Source organism: Mizuhopecten yessoensis, unplaced genomic scaffold (genome assembly GCF_002113885.1).
Source record: "Mizuhopecten yessoensis strain PY_sf001 unplaced genomic scaffold, ASM211388v2 scaffold6491, whole genome shotgun sequence".
Taxonomy (NCBI): domain Eukaryota; kingdom Metazoa; phylum Mollusca; class Bivalvia; order Pectinida; family Pectinidae; genus Mizuhopecten; species Mizuhopecten yessoensis.
Window position 1 is genome coordinate 33,338 of NW_018406576.1, and position 21,241 is coordinate 54,578.

General features: G+C 37.0%; 2 protein-coding genes across 2 annotated transcripts; one reads left to right on the forward strand and one right to left on the reverse strand.

Moving 5' to 3' along the window:
* Positions 1-2,207: 2,207 nt before the first annotated feature.
* Positions 2,208-7,036, reverse strand: LOC110452217 (chondroadherin-like). The gene is made up of 3 exons (XM_021500592.1): positions 6,949-7,036; positions 5,073-5,128; positions 2,208-4,573 (listed from the first exon to the last, which is right to left on the reverse strand). Exons 2-3 carry the CDS (start codon positions 5,085-5,087, stop codon positions 3,149-3,151), a joined length of 1,440 nt encoding a protein of 479 aa, XP_021356267.1. The 5' UTR covers positions 5,088-5,128; positions 6,949-7,036; the 3' UTR covers positions 2,208-3,148.
* Positions 7,037-8,954: 1,918 nt separating this feature from the next.
* LOC110452214 (leucine-rich repeat-containing protein let-4-like) lies at positions 8,955-12,453 on the forward strand. The gene is made up of 2 exons (XM_021500588.1): positions 8,955-9,075; positions 10,656-12,453. Exons 1-2 carry the CDS (start codon positions 9,043-9,045, stop codon positions 12,057-12,059), a joined length of 1,437 nt encoding a protein of 478 aa, XP_021356263.1. The 5' UTR covers positions 8,955-9,042; the 3' UTR covers positions 12,060-12,453.
* Positions 12,454-21,241: the final 8,788 nt, after the last annotated feature.

Here is a 21,241-nt window from a genome sequence, read left to right on the forward strand (position 1 = left end):
TTGGTAATTCTGAACTTTTTTTAATCACATAACGCCAAGAAAATTCACAGAGAGATGAACGTTTATATTTCACTACCATTACATTTTTAATTTGAGGTTAAAACTCAAATTTATTTCCGTTACTTAAACAGTATGACAATTTTAAGTAATTGTATGTTCTTCCAAAGACGTAAATGTTCTGTCAAATCGTCGTGTTGCAATTCAATCTAAATATGTATTGATTAAAAGGCTGTATAATAGCAGTAAAGGCATTTTGTTTTTGTGGTATTAGTTTATTCGGAAGAGCTTCAGATAAGTAGAGGTCAAGGTTTGACCCCTACCGCATCGAAGAGAGATATTCGTTACATTGGTGCCCACGTAAGGACATATCGACAAAAACAAAACTACTCAACGNGAGGGGGTGGAGAGGGGTGGTGGTGGAGAGGGAGGGGGAGGGGATAGTGGTAGAGCTGGAGAACATTTCTTAAATTGTACAATGTGAAAGTGCGAAACCATCGCACAATCGAAAGAGAAAAAAAAAAATTCCAACCAGTTGATTGTAGGAATATGAATGCCATTATATATGGTTACGCCAACATCGTATGTATTTGCACGTGTAACTTATATTATGTGTTTGCATGTGCCGTGAAGGCACGTACATGTATCCATACGTGTCATGCAGGATATATAGATGATAAGAGTGCACATGCTTTTATTCATATTTGTTTTGTATTTATTTCCCAGCACTTCTATTTAAAAGACTGCAAGGTTTGGGTCCCCGGGGTCAGCTTTCGTACATTAAATGTCTTCTCGCAGGGGCAACGGACGTATTTATTTGATTTCTAGTTAAAGATAAGAACAATATTTAACATAAATCTGTCTATAAGACGAACATTGCTGTGTATATTAATCGTTGATATAAATATTGCATGCGTCATCTTAAAATTCTTATTTAAAAAAAAAAAAAATCTTTTTTTTTTTCAAAACAAAATTTAGAAAAATCCTACAGATAATGATTTTGATATCACTACCTTCCAACGATTTATATCAAAACGTTACTAGTTTCCATTAATCAAGTAGTATAACATTTTTCGATTGGAATGTATTTATAATACGGTGTGTCATATATTGTATGCTTTCATACCGACAATTTAAATTAATAGGTTTATGTAGCGGAAATGAAATAGACTTTTTTTTTTTTATTTATTTTTTATTTCTAATGCGTATGCTTTTTTTTGATAAAAGGTGTGATGCTATTCAATTAATCTGACTATATTGACAACGATATTGGGTTTGTATGTAAGCCGATAAGTGTCAATTTGAAAAATTAAAATAATATTTTCATCTGGTTGAAACAAGATATCTTACGCGATTTAAGGAGATAACGAGATAACCTACGCGATTTTACAATTTGGTTAACGGGTTAAAACATGATAAAATTACTTTTAAATTAATCAAATTGACACATATAGGCTTCCGTAAATCAATTAAGTCTTGATTTATAGTCGATACAGTCATGGACTTATCGAATAACCCTCGCTGTCTATCTTTGTAGTGACACAGACTATTTAGATTACCCCCTCTATCAATGTAACGGTGTCAACTTCCTGGTCTTATTGGAATTCAGATTACACCTGTCCATGTCGATGGTTTATGCATGTAAGATATAAAGCATACAAGGTCTTTGCGGTTTCAAAAGTAAACCCAAACTCCAGCAAGGCTACCAAAGGGATCCACATGTTTAAGAAGCTAACTCGAAATCTATAGCAAAGCTACCATCGGGGTCTACATGTTTAACAGGTCAACTCGAACTATGTTGTTTAATTCGAATCGTCAATTAACTTTGATAAAGCTAATGATTGGAAGCGGGCTTAAGGTATAAGTCCGACGTTAGGTTATCGAAACAATGACTTCAGGTAAAATTTTCATTTGTACTTTTTTCATCAGCACCGATCCGATAAAGATTGATTTGAGATAAAAGCGATTGTTGAAGATTTTATCTACCTAGTTCAGGCCAAGTTAAACTATCCTGACATTTTACTTTATAATTTAGACATAGAGGGTCGTGACCTATGCAGTAATATAATTCAAAGAAAGAAATATAGTCAATTTTGTAGTCTAACAAAGTTACTATCAAGAAGAGTTAAGACACAGGCGAAAGGACGAGCACCATGTCATACCTGGAATACGGACTGATAAAACGGATAAATAAGGCCCAACTCGGAGCGAAATTTGTACTTCGAAATATTTTATTTAAAAAAAAATACAATCCAGAGCCTATCATATTTACAATTAAAAAATGAATACATGTTAGATTATGGCGTGTATGGGATAGCTATGAAATCAATTGAACTCAAATGTTACAATTGCTTAATTTGATTCATTAGCTATTTTCGTTGTAAATTTAAATAATCAAAGAGTGATCAAATACATAACGGCAGTGATGATATATCCTTAACTGTAACCTTGTTATTCCGACGATATACTGACTTACTTTACCTTATCCCAAGCACATGTCCATAATTTCGTTAGACGTATGATTCCAATGAAAGCTTTTTACAGATCTATAGACATTATTTGACTTTGTAACTATTACATGATACCTACCTATATCATATGCACTTATTTCAAAGCCGTTTAACAAAATAACACCTGTAAAATATTTAATTTTAAAATGTTTTAAAATCTATATAATTACACATAATTGATTCAATCTCAAAGAATGAAAAGAGACAACTTTCAAAACGATATGTTAAGATAGTAAGTAAGTAAGTAAGCTCACATTCTAAGGGAGATTACTCTGACAATATGTATACTTTGCAAAAAAGCATAAATCCTTAAAAGATTAATTAATTGAGATTTACAGTGAAAAGTAAACAAATTTAAAAAGAATGTAAAGAGGATGAACACAGTGTCCAAACCTTGACATTCCTTAATGAAAAGTCCCAGGAATAACTATGAAACTGAAAAAATGTTCTGAAGGACAAACGAAAAAATTGTCTTGTTGATTGGCTTATACATTCCCAGGAATCAATAACGTTTAAATGTAAATTCCCTTCAGATAAATCAATATTTGCTATGAGCTTGTCGTAAAAAACACCTGGTCATTGATTGTGATACATTTGAAATCAGCTGGCAGTTTACTTAGCCGACAGTCCAATATATCCTTTTACATCACACCACAGTCAGGATTCGAATTCACTTGGATGTCGTTGCAAAGGTAGGAATCCGGACAATCCTTCAGAGTTTTATCAAAGTAATCTTGAATGGTGCTGTCGATGGTCAAACAGTTTCCAAGGACACTAAGATGCTGGTTACGGTTACTGGTTATGTCATGACTCCCCCACTTATACAGCCACTGAAGCGAGCACGTGCACTCGATCTTATTGCCTGTCAAGTCGACGGTGATGTTCATAGCTCTCAGACAAAGATTCTTAATGGCACAGGGCACATTCGTTAGTTGGGTGTTACGAAACTCCACTCTGGTTAATTTTATCGACTTCTGGAACGCATGGTCCGAGACATACTGTAAAGGATTATCATTCAAATTAAGAGTCTCAAGACTCGTTAAGTTTTCCAAGTCTTGCCGCTGAATGCTGTGTATACCGTTAAAAGACAGATCGATATCCTTCAGAGTTTTCATATCTTGTAGTGCGCCAGGAATACGCGAAATGCTTGAATTGCGCAGACTCAGACTTGTGACGCGTTTGATGGCATTAGCTGATTGATCGCTGACAAATTTCAATGCATTTTGACCCATTTCAAGCTTAGTGAGGTTATCGAACTTGCCTAGGATTTGAGGGAAAGTTGTTATGTTATCATCTTTCAGCGTTATCAGACCAATATGTGTAAGTATACCATGAACCAGAGGTACGTTCATCCCGAAGTCGCCCACCTCTTGGTTGTGGTCGAAGCGCAGCTCTGTCATGTAGTTCAGCCTTCCAAAAGCAAGGGGCACCGATTTCAAATTAGTATTTTCGATTAAAAGCTTTTTAAGTGTCCTCTCAAAACCATAAAATGCCCATATAGGCATCAACGAAAAGCCCCCTCTAGTTACATTCAGTTCTTCGAGACGTGGGAAGTGCTTCAACTCTGTCGGCCAATTAGGATCGAAGTCATCATCTCCAAACGAAAAGCGGAGAAGAGTATCTCCGATTTTCTTCATTATGCGATCTTCATTGCGGAAGTTTTCAATAGGGTTACCAGATACACTCAATCCTCTGATATTGGCCACGTTGGTAACGGCTTCAGGGATCTTAGTAAGCATATTGTTACTTAGATCTAAGTCCTGAACAGTCAGGCCTGCAAACGTGTTAAGTTCAAAATCATGATTAAATAGACGATTGTTAGCCAGGCTCAGCCTTGATAGAGTGAGGCGATTGAACGTATTATTTGGTAACTGCAGGTTCGGGCTGTCGTAAATGCTGAGTGAATTGAGGCGGAGAGGATTAGCGACTGGTGCTAGTGACACGATTCCCTGGCAGAGAACGTCATTGGCTATACAGGAACAATTGTGACTGGAGTATTCCGTAGGCAGACAGTGAGCAGACTGCTGATGGGATCGGCCGACTAAGGAGAGGCCCACAACACACACCTGTACAGAATTGTAGCATCATAACAAATCGATACGCATCTCTGTCATACCGACGCTCAGTTTATCATATCATTATTTGAATGTTAATGAGCCATGATAAAACAATGTCTCTTAAATTAATATTTATCTCCTGATTGCCACCTTTTGACGGTATTCTCTTTGGTAGATGGTATCGTGAGAACACATAATGTTTCAGGAATAACGAAAATGGTTTTCTTTGCTAAAATTTGGGTTTCGCTTGTATCTTTAAAAAAGTATGTTTTTAATTTATCAACTGGAAAAGTGGAATAAATAAAAGACAAGAGTTCGTACAAATTTACAATCAATAGCAAGAGAAAACTATTTGACCTAGTCCTTCAAACAACATGACTCTGTAAAAAGAGCACTAACAAATGTTGACGAACGAAACGATTGTACGAACCACGAATTTAGATTCATAGCGTATAAACAGTAGCTCGCGTTCAGATCACACTAAGGTTGTATAAACAGTTGTACTCACCCAGATCACAAACATGTTGGGTTGTCCAGGTGGCGATATCCGACGACAGTTCTATGCTAAAAAAAAAAAAAAAACAAAAAAAAACACGGAGTCACAATGTAGGCGATTCAGGACACACGATTATAGTTAAACATATAATGGTATTTGTTAGATCCTATAAGTCTTAAATTTTTGTGACGAGCGATTTTCTTCTGTCCTCCTTTATAATTTGCTCTCAACATTAGTACATTTGTAGAAGATGGAACCGTGTCTGTGTTGACATAAATTGTATGCTGTATTTGATTAATGGTATATTGATGCAAAGGAACTAAGAAATGGAGTCTAACATACGATTGAATTGGATTTCTTTTTCTTTTCTAAATCAAGACCAATGCTTTAATTATATTATTTCGTGTTTTTAGGGTGGATGACATGCTGTTGTCTATGTTTCAAGCGGCTCTTACAGTAAATATGTATCATATCATGGAAATTTAAAAAACAATTAAGATCCTATTTTGATGCATCTGAATAACCTAAGTAGTGTGTGTAACATGCCATAAATATAACATACTTTGACAGTAGGGCACATCAGATGGGGATTAATGTTAGGGTCTAAAATATATTTTAATGAAAAGAGGGCAGTAGAGTGATCAAGATAGGTTCATTTATAAAACGTAAACATACATATTTGATCTACCGAGAGGGCGAATAGATGAATAAATGTCCTACTGTTGGGGTAAATCAGCATGCTGAGTAGAAGAATACTAGGTTCCTAAACTTACAGTTGTAATGAACTATGAGCTTAAAACAAATATGTATATCAACATTCAATTATTTTTGCAGCCATTATACTATTTCGAGGAGAGTTGATTTTGTTCGTTATATACTGTTTATTTTGAGAATTGTGTGTAGTTGAAAATAAAATCATACATGGCCCGCAATGAAATCGCGTGTATTTTGCCATATATCGCAACAGTCTCAATGACAAGTAAGAGCTCAGCTAACACGGGTATGATTAATCTATCATTAAATCATTTGTAATTTGATTTAAAATTATCAAATAAGGAAAGAATGCCAAAAACCAATGTTCTTTTCATAACAAACCCTCCGAATCGTCAAAAAGTCACAATAAGTACATGTTTAAACGTTTAGTTTGAATATGCATAACATATTATTGATTGAAATAGTTGTAGTTGATGTTAATATTAACTAAATTATTTGATTTTAATAATGAGATACGGAAACCGAATACAAGTCTGTAACAAATCCGTTATGTGGTGTACAATAAAAGCAAAGAATTATCTTAGTTGTGACTTGTTAATTACAGATAATGTGAGGAAAAGGGGTTAGGTGTACGGCTTAATTACAACTACATTATTTGAGTAAATAGAAATAAGATTTCTTCGATCTTCAAACAAGTATCGCATTATACAATCTAAATGCTTTTCATGCGCAAAAACCGTATAAAGGCATTGTTAAAAACAAACAAGATTAAATAAACTTAAACCGAGTGAATAAGTGAATCGCAATAGAATTGATGAATGATAACCTCTATTGTCCTTGTGGAATAACCATACTTATAAGTAGGATCTGGTATCTGGCATGATGGGAACTTCAGTTAAATTTAAAGTACAAAACCCAAGATGATTAACAAACCTTAATCTACCCCTTCCCATAACCGTATATCCCTTGCCTATCACACACAAGTAATACAAATGAAATACTGTCCAAATAAATAAATACATTTCATTAAACTGCGAAAAGTCATATCTGCCATGCCTTCTGGAATAAACCAGTGGCGTTCCAGTGCTAAATACCCCCACTTACTGCCTAAACAAGCATTAAGAACTAGACTACTTCCTAAATAATAATACATTATGTCAATTGTTTAACCTACCTTAACGACAAAGTGCTCTCTGATAAATGACTCGATAGATCAAAACATTTCGTTTAAATGTTGGGCAGAAATATAACAGATGTTTTCTATCTTTTCCTTGCAATCTTATCATGATCAAGGTCCTAACCGGCGGCGAAACCGTTTGTTAGAGTAGCTTACGAAGGTGCGGCCTGTAACTACGGTTACAGGGAAGTGTATCACATACAATACCGGTCAGGCACAATAAGCTGGAAATCGCATTTGTTAGTAACGTATCTCGTTCATGGTCTCAAATATGAATATAAACTTTATTTGCTTTACAACAATTATGAAACACGTTATTTCAACTTATATTAATCACTATTGTTTGCCCGGATGTTAGCGTATGGTCGGTCATAATATAGGAGAAAACCGAATAACCCGGGTAGGTCACCCAATACCTTTTCACGTCCGATCAGGGAATCGAACCCCAGCCGCCTTAGTGAAAGGTCTTAGTTCCCTTGCTACAGAATTATTATAAATAAATCAACGGAGTAAATGTACATTAACATTAATCAAGCATTTTAAACAGCACATCTTACAATGCCCGACGGTACACCTCGGGTCATCTTGTGAATTGTCAACCTTATTTATTATTTGATTTATATTACACCAATAATACATCAAGTCTTTTCAACTTATAATAGCCACTATTGTTGGCCTATATGGAAACTTGCAGACGATCCCATTCTTTTAGACTGGTAGGGGAGTCGAATCCTAGCCATCATCATGAAAGACGAGTGCGCTATCAACCGCGTTACTCTAACATTAAGAAATGTTTTACCAAGAAAAACTCCAGGTAGAGATGTCTAGGAGAGAAACGAAAGAGATGAACATAAAGAAAAGGTTGGTAACCTAAATGTCTCATTGGGTGTTGGAGATCGCCTTTAGTTTTTTGAATGTCCATCAAACAGAAGCGCCAATTTTTGTAAACGTAGAATATAGACGATGATTAAACTTAAACAGGCTTTTTTTTTTTTAAATCAATCAAATCCTCAACGCATAGTTGTTTTGAAAGGGCAAGCGTATCATTCGATAACTGATTAAAGTTAGACCATTTTATGATCAGACCCTGTAATTATCTTAACCATACGTTGTCTGATTGTATGTTTCCCGTTACAAAGCTGTAATGATTTTTTAAAGGATTTTATTTTATTAATTAAGGCCTACAAACACTTTACGGTCCAACGGGCCCATACAGTGGGGAATGTTAACGTCGAGGGCGGCACGAAAAAGAGAAAAAGAGAAAGATTTTTCAAAATATGCAGCAGATGCACTGCAAGGAAACTTAAAGCAAACCAACAATTACCAGCAGTGAATCGCATCAAAAGACGTTAAGATGCACAGAACAGGCTTATTTGTTTACTTTCTGAAGTTAACCTTCGATTCAGCTTGTAATGCAAGATGAATTCAAAGGAGTTCTGCTGCACTCAAAGCAACACATTGGGACGTTTATGTATCATTTATACCTTTTTTCATATCGGGACTCGACTGAGATGGCGTCACATTATTCTTGCAAGCCCTAACTAAAAGTGGTAATTCATAGAGACATATCCTCCGTTAGAGAATCTATAGAAACCTAATGAGTTACAGTTGTGACCAGCGATAAACATCGATGTTTCCAGTGGTTAAAAGAGAGAAGAAGCAAACTGGCCATTTGTTATGGGACCCAACTTTGGTCACATGATGTGATCATGCCATGGGATGCAGAATGCAACACTCTTTCTTATTCTTTAAACCTACAGAGTACTTTATTGTTTAAAATCTTTCTATCATTATCCAAAATAATTGTGTTCTATTTAAATTACCAAATTGAAAGAATGGCGCTCGTAGGGGTTCTATTCCTTCGAAACAGCAGGTAATATGATAACTATTAAGATAACGCAAATTAAAATTGACACTGGTGTTGAATATATTAAAAAACTCTTCCAAACCTGTATTGGTCGGTAGTATGGTATCTCTCACTAGGCCGCTCCTACCAGTCCTAGTAGTTCCCGGCACGACCTGTAGATAAGCATTCGTGGTCCTAGACCTTGGCAGAGAAGTGTGGCTGGAATCAGTTTACTTACAGCGAAGATGGTTCCTACAGGAAGCATGTTAGCAGTGTTGGTGAGTAGAATAGTATAACGGGTTTTCTTAAAGAATACATATCAATTTCTTTTCCTAATTTATTTTGAGACATTTCATCTTCAAATCTATCTTGACAAAAGTTAAACCAATTACATATTACCTCCTATTAGATTTCCACATTTGAGGTCCCTAGCGCCATCGATGACACATAGAAGGACGAAATAGGTATATGATGCAGGGCAATTGATTTTCGACGTACTGCATCTATTTATGTGATTATTTGTTAAGGTATAGTCACGCCTGTGTGTCGTAGGTCACTTTTTCGTTGGAAATGTATTTTGATGAATTCGTACGAGGCTATGGACCTTTGTCTATAAGAACGGAGTCCATTGGCAAATTTGGAAGATAAACAGTTCAAATGCCCTTCTGTACAACGGATAGTTCGCATGCAATGAACTATATCTGTGTAATACACTGTATTTTGAGTACGTCCCTCTCTGTAAATTGTCATGGGTATGTACAGGAGGAGAGAATCCGTCTGATCTATGAAGAATCACTGCGTGTGCGTTGTAATTTTGACATCTAATTAAAATCACAAACTGATATTGCCAAAACAATAAAGCCCGTCACCATTATTTTATTGTGGCCTTCAAAATATTTTTGTATTATAAGGATACCGAGTCTTAACATTAAACCTGAGATTAAGATTACATTCTTTGTCTATTCCAAAGTAAGACAAGCCGTTTTAATTATTTAGAGCTTTTTTGCTTTTTTTGTTTTGTTTGTTTTGGTGGAAAGGGGGGGGATATGATATGATGATATCTATTTAGTTTCGTCAACTATTCAAGAATAAATACTGAAAGAACAATGACAACTAGCAACTTACATGTATTACTATACTACGCATGCATGAGACATGTTCTTAAATTTTGACACTCGAGATAACCCGCTCCAACTCAAGTCTACAATGTAAAAAATATAAAAGAAATTTCAATTGTGAAAAAATGATATCGTGAATGAAATATTAAATTTCGATATAGAAAGTTGATAATTTTATTTAACATTTCACGTTTCAAATCAGTATTTAATATAACATTCAACGGCAAAATCTGCGTTGACTCGGGAACTTACATTGTAGCGTTATGTAAGGTAAACATTAACACTTAGTGTTTCGGTATTTGTATTATTGCAATTAACGCAATTGTAATTCAGCGTAATGTTTGAAGCGCAAAATGGTTGAACATGATTAACGCTGAAATGTGTACGTCGTTCAAATAAGCTAGTTTGGCAATAAAGCAAGTAGTGGTTTTCTTAGATCAACTTGAATTATTTTGAACACCGAATTAGATCAATAAAGGAAAAGGGAACAACTTCGAGCAGGAACTAATGACGTCATGGTGTATCATGTCGAAAGCCAAATTGAAAATATTTTGAATTTCACTAGTTTTTTTTAATTTATCTAGAACAATAGATGAGAACTTATAAATGTTTGAATGGAGATATTATTATATTATGCAATTACTTCACATCGCTATACCATAAACATCAGCAGATTAAGATTAAAGAGATTGTATAAAACGAACATAATCTTACGTTGTGTGTGATTGTATTTGTTGTAGGCAGTTGCGATCGTTCTCCCCGTTGTACAACCATTCACCATTCCATGTGTGGGATGCACGTGTTTTGATAAAGACACCAATCACGTGATAGACTGCAGTGGTCGTAACCTAACCAGTGTTCCAGATGGTGTCAGAAATCAAGGCGACGTATACGAAATCAATCTTTCAGGAAATAAACTAACGCACATGCATTATTCAGACTTTTTAGGCACCACTGCAGTAAAGGTTGATCTTAGTGACAATCAGATACGTAATATAGATGACGGCACTTTCGGTGTGTCGTCCAATATAGAGAGTCTTGATCTTCACAAGAATCAACTGAATTCGTTACCGGAAGCCTTAACTCGTCTGAGGAAGATAAACACACTTGACGTCAGGGATAATCCCGACAATAGCGATATTCCTATAAACCTGACTAACGCCATCATGAAGGAGATGGGGGATACCATCCAGAAATTTCAATTTGGACATCGTAATCTTGACCATTGGCCGCCGACTATTAGTCACTTTCAAGACTTACAGGACCTAACCTTGGACCAGTCAAGTGACCAGCTGAAGGTCATTCCACCCATGGCCTTCCATTCATTCCAGAGTACGTTGTTGGTACTAACCATAAAAAATACAAATCTCGTAGCTGTTCCACTTGGTGTTAGCACCCTTCGGCGAATTGACGAATTCCATTTCGATAACAATGTCAAGGTCGGTAATGAGGGTATAGTTGCACAGGCCTTTGTTCGTAACCACACAACCCTGAGAACTCTCAGTCTCATCAACGATAACCTCTCGAGCTTCCCACGTGCCCTGGCATACATTCCAACCCTCCGTAATTTAGACATGAGCAACAATGGCCTGGAATTTATCAGTGACGAGTCCATCTTGAATTTGGGTATAACTAATTTGACAATGCATTTTTGTAACCTGGACAGAATCCCAGGTGCCTTGTTCCACCTTAAACATTTAACTCGGTTAGATATGGCCGACAACAAACTAGTAACGGTAGAAAACAACGACATCCAAAACATCCCAGAGGTCACGAATCTTACACTTGCACGCAATCCAATCAAGTTTATATCGAATACTGCTTTCGGTAATCACACAAGTCTGGATTCTGTTGATATCAGTTATACAAAACTCACTACGATACCCGTGGCTTTCAACACCACCCACGTCGACAACATCAACCTGGTAGGAAGCCACATCGACTGTATGTGCGAATATGTTTGGGTAAGCACCATTGTCAACAATTTCGAAGGTTGCTGTGCAAATATTGAAGAACGCATCGAAGACTACGTTAGGAAGTACGTACCGCTTTGTCCCGAATACATAGAAAGGTATGGACTGGGTCGCACAGCTGAAGCCGATCTGCACGCTCATATACAGTCATTAGATAAATCCGGATGTTAATTTCCATATTAACATTGAGGCAATGACCATACAAAGGGCCGGTCAGAAAAATCATAATAATACAAAATACAACAATTTCACATTGCATGAAGATGATTGGTGTCAAGGGCTGTTTCGTTTCTATATTTGTGATTGAGATGTAAGTTTTAATTGATAATAATCGCCCAATGGTATTGTGTATAATTTCATGTCTTTTATAATTAAAATTATATAATTTATAAGTGTTCAAACGTTCGTCAAAATCCCAATTATTGTTAAGATAATCTATACAACAATTAATCAAAGAAGTGCTTATAATGTGTATACATGCCGTACTAAAACACCTGTGGTGTTGAATACAAAACAAGTGTGATCAGTGTCAAAATGTTATTAATAAAATTTCATAATGGTATTATTGCTTAGTTTTGTTTTCTTTATTTTCTCCTGTATTATCAGGCCTGTCTGCAATTTCCATCATATATAGGTTAATTGAAATTAAGTAAAAAACAAGAATATTGTGCTTTTCGTCCTATGAACAGCTATGGTCATTTAAGGACGTGTCAGGTTTTGGTGGCGGAGGAAAGCCGGAGTTCCCGGAAAACCCCCCACCTACCTACGGCCCCGTACCTGGTGAATACCCCACGTAGGCCTCGAACCCGCGATCAGGTTGTGGAGGGCTGGTGGTAGGAGAGTGTCGACGTCAGACGCCTTAACCACTTGGCCACCACGGCCCCCCAAAGGTTGGTACCTAAATATGCTGTTTGTCGAAAACGCATTTAAAGATAGGAAAATCATCATGCAAAAATAAACAAACGGCACTTATCCATCATTTTTTTCATTATAGACATGAGGACGTACTAGATTCTAGTTAGATTTTGCCGAAACAGAACATTTTATTCTTGATTTTACTGTTTGTCAAATTAAGGTCGAAACAGGAACAAGTGCGTTATACCCTTTGTCTTTTATGCTAGATTCTATTGTTTACAATATTCAATGCTGTACGAGAACACACCAGTGCTTTGCTCATTTCTTTGGTTATCAAAAACATCATGTTCAACATTGTTTTTCTCTCTAAAAGTCACTTTTTGAAACATTTACTTTCACAAGGAAATACATATGCGACCAATACGACTAATAGACGTAAAGAATTTGCTAATATAATGAAAGACTGACGGTGGTAAAAATCTGGATGAAGCATAAAAAATGTAAAGATTGAAGGTGGAATGTACTAGAGGGAGGTATACAAAAACGGAATATAGCGAGGCGGAGTCTGAAAGTAAGCTATATAGACTTAAGACGGAATATAGCGAGGTGGAATCTGAAAGTAAGCTATATAGACTTAAGACGGAATATAGCAAGGTGGAATCTGAAAGTTAGTTATATAGACTAAAGACGGGATATAGCGAGGTGGAATCTGAAAGTTAGTTACATAGACTAAAGACGGGATATAGCGAAATGGAATCTGAAAGTTAGTTATATAGACTGAAGACGGAATATAGCGAGGTGGAATCTGAAAGTTAGTTATATAGACTTAAGACGCTTTATAGCGAAGTGGAATCTGAAAGTTAGTTATATAGACTTAAGACGGCATATAGCGAAGCGGAATCTGAAAGTTAGTTATATAGACTTAAGACGGGATATAGCGAAGTGGAATCTGAAAGTTAGTTATATAGACTTAAAACGGGATATAGCGAATTGGAATCTGACAGTTAGTTATATAGACTGAAGACGGAATATAGCGAGGTGGAGTTTGGAAGTTAGGTATATAGACTTAAGACGGAATATAGCGAGGTGGAGTCTGGAAGTTAGGTATATAGACTTAAGACGGGATATAGCGAGGCGGAGTCTGAAAGTAAGCTATATAGACTTAAGACTGAATATAGCGAGGTGGAATCTGAAAGTTAGTAATATAGACTAAAGACGGAATATAGCGAAGTGGAATCTGGAAGTTAGTTATGTAGACTTAAGACGGAATATAGCGAGGTGGAGTCTGAAAGTTAGTTATATAGACTTAAGACGGAATATAGTGAGGTGGAATCTGGAAGTTAGTTATATAGACTTAAGACGGAATATAGCGAGATGGAATCTGAAAGTTAGTTATATAGACTTAAGACGGAATATAGCAAGGTGGAATCTGGAAGTTAGTTATGTAGACTTAAGACGGAATATAGCGAGGTGGAGTCTGAAAGTAAGCTATATAGACTTGAGACGGAATATAGCGAGGGGGAATTTGGAAGTTAGTTATGCAGACTTAAGACGGAATATAGCGAGGTGGAATCTGAAAGTAAGCTATATAATCTTAAGACGGAATATAGCAAGGTGGAATCTGAAAGTTAGTTTTATAGACTAAAGACGGGATATAGCGAGGTGGAATCTGAAAGTTAGTTATATAGACTAAAGACGGGATATAGCGAAATGGAATCTGAAAGTTAGTTATATAGACTGAAGACGGAATATAGCGAGGTGGAAACTGAAAGTTAGTTATATAGACTTAAGACGCTATATAGCGAAGTGAAATCTGAAAGTTAGTTATATAGACTTAAGACGGGATATAGCGAAGCGGAATCTGAAAGTTAGTTATATGGACTTAAGACGGGATATAGCGAAGTGGAATCTGAAAGTTAGTTATATAGACTTAAAACGGGATATAGCGAATTGGAATCTGACAGTTAGTTATATAGACTTAAGACGGAATATAGCGAGGTGGAATCAGGAAGTTAGTTATATAGACTTAAGACCGGATATAGCGAGGTGGAGTCTGAAAGTTAGTTATATAGACTAAAGACGGGATATAGCGAAGTGGAGTCTGAAAGTAAGCTATATAGAATTAAGACGGAATATAGCGAGGTGGAATCTGGAAGTTAGTTATGTAGACTAAAGACGGAATATAGCGAGGTGGAATCTGAAAGTAAGCTATATAGACTTAAGACGGAATATAGCGAGGTGGAATCTGGAAGTTAGTTATATAGACTTAAGACGGAATATAGCGAGATGGAATCTGAAAGTGAGTTATATAGACTTAAGACGGAATATAGCGAGGTGGAATCTGAAAGTTAGTTATATAGACTTAAGACGGAATATAGCGAGGTTGAATCTGAAAGTTAGGTATATAGACTTAAGACGAGATATAGCGAGGTGGAATCTGAAAGTTAGTTATATAGACTTAAGACGGAATATAGCGAGGTGGAATCTGAAAGTAAGCTATATAGACTTAAGTCGGAATATAGCGAGGTGGAATCTGGAAGTTAGTTATGTAGACTAAAGACGGAATATAGCGAGGTGGAATCTGGAAGTTAGTTATGTAGACTAAAGACGGAATATAGCGAGGTGGAATCTGGAAGTTAATTATATAGACTTAAGACGGAATATAGCAAGGTAGAATCTGGATGTTAGTTATGTAGACTTAAGATGGAATATAGCGAGGTGGAATCTGAAAGTAAGTTATATAGACTTAAGACGGAATATAGCGTGGTGGAGTCTGGAAGTTAGGTATATAGACTTAAGACGGAATAATAGCGAGGTGGAGTCTGAAAGTTAGTTATGTAGACTTAAGACGGAATATAGCAAGATGGAATCTGGAAGTTAGTTATATAGACTTAAGACGGGATATAGCGAGGTGGAGTCTGGAAGTTAGTTATATAGACTTAAGACGGGATATAGCGAAGTGGAGTCTGAAAGTAAGCTATATAGACTTGAGACGGAATATAGCGAGGTGGAATCTGAAAGTAAGCTATATAGACTTAAGACGGAATATAGCAAGGTGGAATCTGGAAGTTAGTTATGTAGACTTAAGACGGCATATAGCGAGGTGGAATCTGAAAGTAAGTTATATAGACTTAAGACGGAATATAGCGAGGTGGAGTCTGGAAGCTAGTTATGTAGACTTAAGACGGAATATAGCAAGATGGAATTTGGAAGTTAGTTATGCAGACTTAAGACGGAATATAGCGAGGTGGAATCTGAAAGTTAGTTATGTAGACTTAAGACGGAATATAGGGAGGTGGAATCTGAAAGTTAGTTATATAGACTTAAGACGGAATATAGCGAGGTGGCATCTGAAAGATAGTTATGTAGACTTAAGACGGAATATAGCGAGGTGGAGTCTGAAAGTAAGCTATATAGACTTAAGACGGAATATAGCGAGGTGGACTCTGGAGGTTAGTTATATAGACTTAAGACGGAATATAGCGAGGTGGAATCTGGAAGTAGGATATATAGACTTAAGACGGAATATAGCGAGGTGGAGTCTGGAAGTTAGGTAAATAGGCTTAATTTATTGATGTGAATCAACTTAAACTTCAATATGATATCCAAATTAACTTTGAGTACTATGGCTTACTAGCATCTATCCCAAATTCATGGGAAAATGTGATTAAAACATACATGAAAAATAATGATGAACCAGAAAACAAATATATACAAATACTAAAAGGGAAAGTAAAGCTAACTAGAGACTACTTTTATACCCTATTGGTCAATCGATATCAATATCTCCCTATTTCATCTAGGCAAAAATGGCAAAACATGGGATTAAAAGCTGTTAAGACTGCAAATAAAACTTATCAGGAAGGAGTTTATAAGCTGGGATATATCAGGAGGCTGTAGGAAGCTGTAAAGTCTGAAGATGAAATGTTGTTATCTACAATCTACTCTATTGGAGAGTTAACAGTTTTACAATTGTATCTGGACGGGAACCGCAGTGCCCGAATAGAAACCATAGTGCCCGGAAAAAAATCGCATTGCTCGGATATAAAACCACTGTGCCCGTATAAAAACCACAGTGCCCAGATACAAAATACCACGATGCCCGGATAAAAAACACGTGGTCGGGCAGATGACCCTATACCTTTTCACGTCCGACCAGCGAAATAACCCCAGTCGTCTTAGTAAAAGGCGAGTGCGCCATCAATTGCGCCACTCGACCACTCAGTGAAGTCATTTCCAGTTGTAAGAAAGTGATCATGTTACTATTGTTTCGTCAGATGTTAAATATTGTCATAGTAACCGTAAGGAGGAGACGTCTCACTGAACATACATAGTAACGGTAAAGAGGACAGGTCTCACTGAACATACAAAGTAACCGTAAGGAGGACACGTCATACCGAACATACATAGTAACGGTAAGGAGGACACGTCTCACTAAGATACAAAGTAACCGTAAGGAGGACATGTCTCACTGAACATACATAGTAACGGTAAGGAGGACGCATCTCACTGAACATGCATAGTAACCGTAAGGAGGACACGTCTCACTGAACATACATAGTAACGGTAAGGAGGACACATCTCACTGAAGATACACAGTAACCGTAAGGAGGACACGTCTCACTGAACATACATAGTAACGGTTAGGAGGACACGTCTCAATGAACATACATAGTAACGGTAAGGAGGACACATCTCACTGAACATGCATAGTAACCGTAAGGAGGACACGTCTAACTGAACATACATAGTAACCGTATAAGAAGGGCACGTCTCACTGAACATACATAGTAACCGTATAAGGAGGGAACGCCTCACTGAACATACATAGTAACCGTAAAGATGGCACGTCTCACTGAACATACATAGTAACCGTATTAGGAGGGCATGTCTCAATGAACATACACAGTAACCGTAAGGAGTGCACGTCACACTGAACATACACAGTAACCGTAAGGAGGGCACGGCTCACTGAACATACATAGTAACCGTATAAGTAGGGCACGTCTCACTGAACATACATAGTAACCGTATAAGGAGGGCACGTCTTACTGAACATACATAGTAACCGTATAAGGAGGGCACGCCTCACTGACATACATAGTAACCGTAAGGAGGACACGTCCCACTGAACATACATAGTAACCTTAAGGAGGAAACGCCTCACTGAACATACATAGTAACGTATAAGGAGGCATTGTCTCAATGAACATACACAGAAACCGTAAGGAGGACACGTCTCACTGAACATACGTAGTAACCGTAAGGAGGGCATGTCTCAATGAACATACACAGTAACCGTAAGGAGGGCACGTCTCACTGAACATACATAGTAACCGTAAGGAGGACACGTCTCACTGAACATACATAGTAACCGTAAGGAGGACACGTCTCACTAAACATACGTAGTAACCGTAAGGAGGGCACGTCTCACTGAACATACATAGTAACCGTAAGGAGGACACGTCTCACTGAACATACATAGTAACCGTAAGGAGGGCACGTCTCACTGAACATACATAGTATTCGTAAGGAGGGCACGTCTCACTGAACATACATAGTAACCGTATAAGGAGGGCATGTCTCAATGAACATACACAGTAACCGTAAGGAGGACACGTCTCACTGAACATACATAGTAACCGTATAAGGAGGGAACGCCTCACTGAACATACAAAGTAACCGTATAAGGAGGGCACGTCACATTGAACATACACAGTAACCGTAAGGAGGACACGTCTCACTGAACATACATAGCAACCGTAAGGAGGGCATGTCTCACTGAACATACACAGTAACCGTAAGGAGGGCACGTCTCACTGAACATACATAGTAACCGTAAGGAGGGCACGTCTCACTGAACATACACATGAAACAGCTCACTCTCAACCATGTTGTCAACTCACATGAAACAGCTCGCTCTCAATCATGGTGTCAACTCACATGAAACAACTCACTCTCAACCATGTTGTCAACTCACATGAAACAGCTCACTTAACCATGGTGTCAACTCACATGAAACAGCTCACGTATATATGCTGTCAACTCACATGAAACAACTCACTCTCAACCATGTTGTCATATCACATGAAACAGCTCACTCTCAACCATGTTGTCAACTCACATGAAACAGCTCACTTAACCATGGTGTCAACTCACATGAAACAGCTCACGTATATATGCTGTCAACTCACATGAAACAACTCACTCTCAACCATGTTGTCATATCACATGAAACAGCTCACTCTCAACCATGTTGTCAACTCACATGAAACAGCTCACTTAACCATGGTGTCAACTCACATGAAACAGCTCACGTATCTATGCTGTCAACTCACATGAAACAACTCACTCTAAACCATGTTGTCATATCACATGAAATAGCTCACTCTCAACTATGTTGTCAAATCACATGAAACAGCTCACTTAACTATGGTGTCAACTCACATGAAACAGCGCACCTAGCAATGGTGTCAAATCACATGAAACAGCTCACTTAACTATGGTGTCAACTCACATGAAAAAGCTCACTCTTAACCATGTTGTCAACTCACATGAAACAGCGCACTTAGCAATTACTATTAAGTAGTTGACTAAATATATGCTAACCATCCTTTGATATATCTAATGTTGTTAAATATATTCGGTACACTTGACGATGGAAGATGAAGATGGCTGTTCAACTGATTCCCTGCTGAAGGCCTAGACGAGTAGATTATGTTACGGTTATACACGTGGGCAGTGAAACGTTAAAGGTTTCAATGCCGCCATTGACAACTCCTTATATCTGTGGTTGCTCGCCTTTTTTTCTATTTGATTTGCTGTCTTCTGCGATCTTGTCATTGTGTGTTGACACTGTGGTAATTTTGTCTGTAAAACTTGTGGTCGATGTGAGTTCTAAACATATTTGGATCTCATTTATAGTTCTCTGACTCTTACTCTTCCGGAACACCTGGTCTTATTTACTTTGTACTTTTTCATTGATATGATTGTATTGCTTTCCTATTTTAATATTTCGCTCTGGTTTTATCTATTGTGAGTTTGAATTGCGGTTTTGTTGACATTTCGACATTTTTCTGTTGGTTTATATCAGTTATGGTGGGTCCAATGTTTTTATTCAGAGTTACTTGTGTTAGAACACCATTGCCCTCCTTTTCAGCGGCCAAAAGTCAAATCCAGTCAAAAATCGTAACTATACCAAATTTGATTTATTTTATGATTCAGTTATGTATAGGAACAACTTACAAATTATCTTCAGTAAAATAAATGGAAAAAAATATGAGTTAAGTATTTAAAGTGCAACGAATGTGTATTCCGTTTTAAATATTTTCATTTTTGAAACATGTGCAAAATGTTAATTTTTCCAGTTAATCCATCTAAAACGGCCGCTAAAAGTTATTCCTGTTTTTTTCGGACATATTTTATTTAAATTTGATTATATAAAGTTCACAATAGGTTGTGTAAGCATGGCTGAATAACGATTACAAACCTTGTGTACGAATTCATTATTAAACATGCTAAAAAATGGCTTCTCTCTTGGCCGACAATAACCGCGGCTTTTCGTGGTAATGTTCTTATGTACAATAAACATGAAGATTAACACTAAATTCTAAGGGGAAATTCTTTATGCAGTCGGCACTATAAAATGAAATGGTTCGTCAATGTTGTTTTCACCGAGATTCGGTGTACACGCATGTTACACGGGGGTGGCCTAGAACTTACACGACCTAACGATAAACATTGTCGGTTTTCCGAGAAACATATCTTCTAGTACATGGGAAAAGGTGTGCTGTCGCTCTGGATTGATTTTGAGACAAAACCTGGTGACAGAAATAAACAAAGTAGGTCACACAAGGTGTCACAAGAACATCGGTAATCTCCACGCGCTATATATAAACACAACAACGCAGATTGTTTGTATTTTTCTTCCTGGTTCTTTATCTCGACAGCCGTTCGGTATTATCGGTAGGGGAGGCGTGGGGATCACCATGTGTTTTTGTTCATGGTTAATACTTTGCACTAAACCTCTCTTTATCGTTGCACTACAATAATTTGCCCTCTCACCCATGTCTGCTCGTCCGTCTTTCCATCATTATTCTCGAACCATTTATTTGTCCATCGCACTCCTTACTTATCATGGCTTTAGTCATTTACAAACTGTCAAAATCTAATATCCCGTTTTATAACTCCTGGTTATGTCGCGAATTATATTAAGATGTATTTTTTTTTCAAATACAGTAATACAATGTACAATACACATTAAGTGGACTATAATAGCATCAATTGTATCCGCTATCCGTCTAGAAATGTAATGTAATACATGCGCGATAGAATTACGAAACAAAGTAGTTGACATTTGTTATTTTTTTATGGTTTTATTCAAAGAGAATTTTCATGATAATACAATTTCACAGGAACCTTTTTGTTATTCTTTCAAAGCAATTCATTGACATTTCCACTAGGAATTAGTACATGTATATAAATATATGTTAGACGGA